General features: G+C 41.0%; 1 protein-coding gene across 1 annotated transcript in view; it reads right to left on the reverse strand.

The window, feature by feature from the left end:
• Positions 1–6,666, reverse strand: part of RNF130 (ring finger protein 130) — a gene marked incomplete at its 5' end in the record, with an annotated part of 175,997 nt that extends 169,331 nt beyond the window's left edge. The window contains one exon of the mRNA XM_007953435.2: positions 6,438–6,666. Within this exon, the coding sequence (XP_007951626.2) occupies positions 6,438–6,666 (229 nt within the window). The remainder of the gene's footprint in view (positions 1–6,437) is intronic.
• Positions 6,667–6,670: the final 4 nt, after the last annotated feature.

Genomic DNA, 6,670 nt, shown 5'->3' on the forward strand with positions numbered 1-6,670 from the left:
TACTGCTGGTAATCCTGTCTCCCTCTTGTGGGATTAGAGAAGGTCAGAACATGTGGCCTCCTTGTCGTTTTTGCACTAAGAAAATAAGTTTCCTCCTTATTTTCTCTCCATTTAAACAAAACTCTAATTACCTTGTTTAGGAAGCCACCTTATTCACCACCAAACACCCCCCACCCTCGCCCCAAACTCATGGCCATCAAGTTGATTCTGATTCCTAATGATCCTATAGGGCAAAGTTGAACTGCGCTATGGGGTTTCCAAGGCTGTAAATCTTTACAGAAGCAGGCTGCCACATCTTTCTCCCATAGAGTGGCTGGTGGGTTTGAACCACCAACCTTCTGGGTAGTAGCTGAGTGCTTAACCACTAAGCCACCAGGGCTCTTTATTCACAGCTGCCTCTAAGAAACTATGGACAGTTAAAATTCATATCCACCTAGAAAAGACAGAGATTTGATATATTGCAGATATTTTTAAATCGAGCAAAAAGATAATCTCACAAAACAAATTCTAAAAATGTTTAAACTAACAGTTTCATTACTGCACAGCATATGTGGGCCTGAAACTAAGAAAAAAATTAATAGGAACATATAATCCAGATTTGGTTTTAAAAAAATCACCTGCATAGTATCTCCCAATGTGATTGATTTGGAGGGGGAAAAAAAAAAAAAAATTCTCCTTAATGGCAGGTTTGTTTTAAAAGATTTGTCTCACTGATTTACAGTAATACCTTTCTCCAGGTATGAAGGATTTGAAGAGCAATCTAGTCTCATTTCCTTCAAATGAAGAAATCCCTTTTTCAATGTTTCTGGGCAAAATGATGCTCTGTAATTTATCATTTAAAACTCATATGCAGAACTAAACAAGTGGTTTGGCCTATATAAAGTGGGACCACTGTACCCTAGATCCAGATGTCCAATGCAGTGCAAGATTACACAAGGCAAACTCAGTTTCTAGTCTTTGTCATGTGACATGCAATCAAGCCTTATCTCCCCTCACCTGTACCTATTTCCCCTTCCCTACAAGCCCTAAGGGAGCTCTGGTGGCATAGTGCCTAAGGCATTTGACTGCTAACCAGAACGCTGGCAGTTCAAACCCACCAGTCACTCCTCAGAAGGAAGGTTGGGCAATCTACTTCCATACTGATACTGTCTCAGAAACCCAAGGAGGGGTTGCTATGAGTTGAATCCGACTGGACTGCTATGAGTTTGTTTGTTTTTTTTATAGTGTCTAAGGCATTTGACTGCTAACCAGAAGGCTGGCAGTTCAAACCCACCAGTCACACCTCCGAAGGAAAATTGGGCAATCTACTTCTGTAGAGATTGTTGTTGTTGTTGTTATGTGCCAGTGGAGTAGGACCCGATTCACAACAACCCCTCCTTGGGTTTCTGAGGTGGTATCTCTACAGAGTGGTAACCTGTTATCTCTACAGAGATACACACTGGTAACCTGTTATCTCTACAGAGATACCCAAGAAAAGGAAGGAAACTGAAGGAGGGGTCGCTATGAGTCCAAAACGACTTGACAACAGTGAGTTTGGGTTTTTGTTGTTGTTGTTTCTATCTATGCAGTTGATTTTTCAAACTCAAATCTGGATTAAATATTCTTTCCTATTAATTTTTTTTTTTCCTTAATTTCAGCGCATCATTCTACACCCTGAAATCAGAATCGCCGGTACAGCAATCGAAGACCTTCACAACGCGAAGAACAGCAAGAGGAACAATTGGAGGCAGCAAGTATAGACAACATGTTTGAGAAACTCTGCCATTAACAGAAACTGAGAAACGGAGGGAGTAGTAGTTGTATGAGGATGTGGGGGACAGGAATGTTGAGTATTTTTTCGTTTTTAATGGTAGAAATATTTATATGCTAATAGAATGATCCAGAAATGAAGGGAAAATATGGCCTCTGAAAACGTTTTCTAAATGGTAAAGTTCGCTATAGTTTATTCTACATCTTTTTTCTTCTTGCCTGGTTATTTCCACTTATGTCAAAGTTTGTATTTTAATGGCTCTAGGTCCTTCTGAATTCTTCCCTTTCATATTCTCTGCTCCCTAGATCATATCTAATTTTTTCTCCACATATTTTAAAATCTGTAATTATGTCCAGTAGTCCCCTGCACTTGCCATTATGAATTCTAACATTATTTGACCCCTTTTCATCCAAGGTCCTGTTTTCAACACACTAGTAATTCTTCACTATGTATCAAAATATTAAAAATCAATTTCAGGTTTAACAAATTTGTCTAAAAGAATATATACTATATGTTGTTATTGTTAGGTACCTTTAAGTTGGTTCCAACTCACACTACCTTATGTACAACATAATGAAACACTGCCTGGTCCTGCACCATCCTATCCTCATAATCCACTGCTACGTTTGAGTACATTGTTGCAGCCACTGTGTCAATCTATCTCATTGGGGGGTCTTCCTCTTTTTCCCTGACCCTTTACCAAGCATGATGTCCTTCTCCAGAGACTAGTCCTTCCTAATAATATGTTCAAAGTATATGAGATAAAATCTGGCCATCATGGCTTCTAAGGAGCATTCTGGCTCTACTTCTCCCAGGACGGATTTATTCAGTCTTCTGGCAGTCCACATATAAGATTTTTTTTTTTTTTTTTAATGTACTGGACCCCAACAGTCAGCAAGATGGCAAGAAAGTGTATCATTTGGTTAAAATGTTCTCTAAGGCTGTAACACTCAATCCTGAAAAATTCTATACAAAGCAAAAAGGGGCTGATGCCAAATTCTTCCCTCCAACACATCTGCATACGTAATTACATCATCTATACAAGGCCTTCTCCTCTCCCAACCCCCACTCAAGGCTCAAACAAAAAGTTAGTGTGAGCACACATAAAGCACATTTACAATGTCTGCACCACAGGAGACACTAGCTAGTCTGCTAGGCCAAATTATTAAACGTTTTGTTTCTAGTTTTAAGCATACTTCTGATTAAGTCTGGGTAAGTCAGTGATAAGACAATAACTGCGAGCTGCACATAAATATAACACATGTTCCTTCAAAATCCCATTTCTAAAATGAATCAGCGAATACATGAAATTTGTTAGTTCCAAACAAATGAATCTCCATTTACCAATGCATTCTATTTAATAACAAAGTACATATTTTCAAAGTATACACATTTATGAAATATTTATACTTTATAAAGCATACTATATAAAATATAACACTGTCCAAAACATTCTTTTTAAATAGCAAAGTGCCTAAGAAAAAAATTGCTAATTGTCATATTTGCTTTGAAAAGTATAGGCAATGACACCTTACTCAATAAATTCACTGCAAAACAAGACAAAAGGTTTCCAATTTCACAAATCAAGTGATAGATTTCAAATGAGCCATCATGTTACTTTCAAAAGAACTATAAAGTTCTTTTGTCATTATGCTCATTTCAATCCAACGCTTACCCTTAAAACGAGCTATCCTTAATTCCACATCACTGGCTACAGCTTTTTTTTGAGACAGGAATTCTGCCTCATAATTTTTTTTTTTTTTTGGTAATTTGAACTTCATGTGCTTAGTGTCAACACAGTCTTCACACACGTTAAGAATTCTCTTCAACTCAAGATTGTAAGAGCATAAAGTTCATAATTGGAATGAAATATTTTTTTCTTAAAATATAAAATTTTGACACTCACTAAATCATGAACATAATGTATATAAAACACCCAAAATTCCAATTCTTAAACCACTTCCTCAAACGTGAACAATTTAAAGAAATTTCTACCACTATTCTTGTTTTAAAAAATACATTCCTGTTGCACAATCAGAGAAATGTCTTGAATTTCATATAAAAAAATTATACAGAAGTGATTTACAATGTACAGGTAAGAACAGCCTTATAAAGACACTCAGTACAATGTAGCAGAGATTTTTATGTTTTGTTCTCTCCAGTGCCTTGAATGGCGCTTGGCACACAGTAGGTTTTCAATTAGTATTGCTGGAATGAATGAGCAATCCTTAGTAAAAGCCAGGCTCAAACCACCTGTAGGTTCCCACCACCAACACATCAGAAAACCTAGAACAATCTCATGTTGTACAGATACAAAACGTTCTCCCTAAAGAAAGGGAGTCCCTGGGTGGTACCAACAGTTAATGCAATCATGGCTGCTGACCAACCATCACATTGGCAGTTTGAGTCCACCCAGAGGCACCTCAGAAGAAAGATCTGGCAGTCTACTTCTGAAAAATCAGCCTTCGAAAACTCAATGGAGCACAGTTCTACTCTGACATGCAAGGAGTCCACATGAGTCAGAATCAACTTGACAGCAACTGATTTTAGAGAACCAAGGATAAGGAGAGCAACTCTAGGGAACTGACTCAGTTCACACACACTGACCTAATTTGTTTCTTTGTTGAAGCCACCAATTTAGATTCATTCAGGTTAGCAAGTCTCCTCATTTAAGAATGCAGAAACTACTCAAACCTCTCAACAACCTCACAAGGAAAATCCATCAGCATTCCATTTTACAGATGCAGAAACTGAGCCTAAGCAGGTGACTTACTTTTCCAGTATCACACAGTATACATACAGCACAGGTGACCTTAGAACCTTTAATCCTACAGTGCTACTTCCCCAGTTGAGAACAACTAACCTTCACACACATCAGTGCATTAGTTCCTAATATCCTTAAAAGATGGGGCTTTTGTTTGGGGTGACAGGCAAGCAAACAAGTTGTTGTGGCACAGAAAATACCTTGGAGGTAAGAATGTAAAGTGAGGGCCATGGATTTGGGGTGCCTAAGGGAAGCAAGCCACAGGACAAACCACACACAGATTTCAAAATACTGCACAGGGCCAGCTCTTGCTCCAGAACAGCTTGCCTCTCTTCCTCTTCCTACCCTTCCACATGACCCTCACGATTCTCCACACCAGAAAATAGGCTGCCATTGTTAGTGCCATAGTTTGGCAACATTATGTGTCCAAACCCCTGTGACTGGCACAGAGCAGGCACACAAATATTTACTGAATGAATTGTTTCTGTGGGTAAGCCATCACCCTAACTGCCACTTTTAACTAAATGGAGATGAGAAATACACCTTCAAAGCCAAAAACACACTGCCTTTGAGTCCATTCCAATTCATCGTGACTCTAAAGGACATGGTAGAACTGCACCATAGGGTTTCCAAAGCTCTAAATCTTTACAGAAGCAGACTGTTTCTTCTGCAGTCCGCTGGTGGGTTCAAACTGCTAACCTTTCAGTTAGCAGCCAAGCAATAAACCTACTGCCACTAGGACTCCTTAAGCCCTTGACTATTAGTGTAAAAATGAACTTTTAAAAGGCTGGCCTAAGTTGAGGATAAGCTACAGTGTAAACCTTATGTGCTGCTTCTTCCCCAGCCTGTCTGCCTTAAGAAAAAAATAGTTTACCACTTCAGCATACAGACATAGATCTCAGAAGAATCATTATGTTTTCTTATTCTACAGTATAAAAACAAACACCACTACCTTATTTAGGTTTTCTAGTACAGGTCTTTCATATCTTAATATGAATAAAAGATTTTTTAAAAATCCACTCTCAGTATTCTCAGGGTGTGAATCGGGGTGGAGAAGATAGCAGACATTGTCCAAGAAGTTTAGTGTGCCACAAAACAGAAAAACATATTTCACAATGTGGAAAAAGTTTCCTTAAAAACATGACCAGCAATTTATACAAGTATTTGTTTTATGCTGACTAACTAACTGAACAGAAACCATGCTTATAGGAAGAAATCCGGGTAAGGCAAATGGCTTCAAAGACAATTCTTGAAAAAGTACCTATCTCTCCCTTGCTCGGCACCCATGCCCTGCAGACTTGGCTACTAGCTCAAATTGGTATCAGATTCTTCACAATGTGAGATTTTCAGGAGTCACATTACAGTAAAACTACTGTGGCAGAACAAGAGCCAAAAGCAACAGGGAAGATGCCCATTTTCCTCTTCCACCCCTCCTCCCATTTGCCACTTATGAAAAACGGCACGTTTTTACGTTCGAAAAGGCCTCATCTTTGCAGATCTAATGCAGTTAAGTCCGTGATTACGGGAACAAACCTGCTGATTCCAAAACACAGGTTAAGATCTCATCCACCATGAATTAGTTTTGCGCTTTCCCACCACCTCCTTTGTCTGAGCTGTCCCTGAAACTCGCAGTTCAATGCCCTCCTGTAAACAAGCTACCTAAACGGGGGGAAAAAATGTTCTAAGTCTTTAAACAAGAAGGAACAAAACCCAGTAACGTTTCTGGAGCCTTATTCCCTACCGTAAGGAGGCCGAGCTCTCCCCCGAGGAAACCTCCACCCAAGGGCCGCCAGCCCGGCGACGCTAAGCGGGAGAGCCGGGGATCCAGGCGGCGAGACACCCACCCGGCGCTGCAGCCCCCGCGCGCCCAGCGACCGTATGCACGAGGACCCCTGCCCGCTGCCGCTCCTGGCGGGCACTCACCTCCGTGGATGGGCAGCGGCGCTAGCACCTGGCCACGGACCTCGGCCTTGGGCGAGTCGAGCCCGTAGCGCCCGCGGTCGATGCGGAACGTGAGCGGGGCGCCGCGGCCGGGCTCCTGCACCGTCACGTTGATGAGCGCCGTGTAGTATTCCTGGCTCGCGTTGTCGGCCCGAGCCGGCCACAGGCTGCATGTCAGCAGCGCGAGCGCAGCCAGCCGCGCCGGGCCCGCCCGC

The sequence above is a fragment of the Orycteropus afer genome, unplaced genomic scaffold (genome assembly GCF_000298275.1).
Source record: "Orycteropus afer afer isolate SDZICR_OR568_19922 unplaced genomic scaffold, OryAfe1.0 scaffold00393, whole genome shotgun sequence".
Taxonomy (NCBI): domain Eukaryota; kingdom Metazoa; phylum Chordata; class Mammalia; order Tubulidentata; family Orycteropodidae; genus Orycteropus; species Orycteropus afer.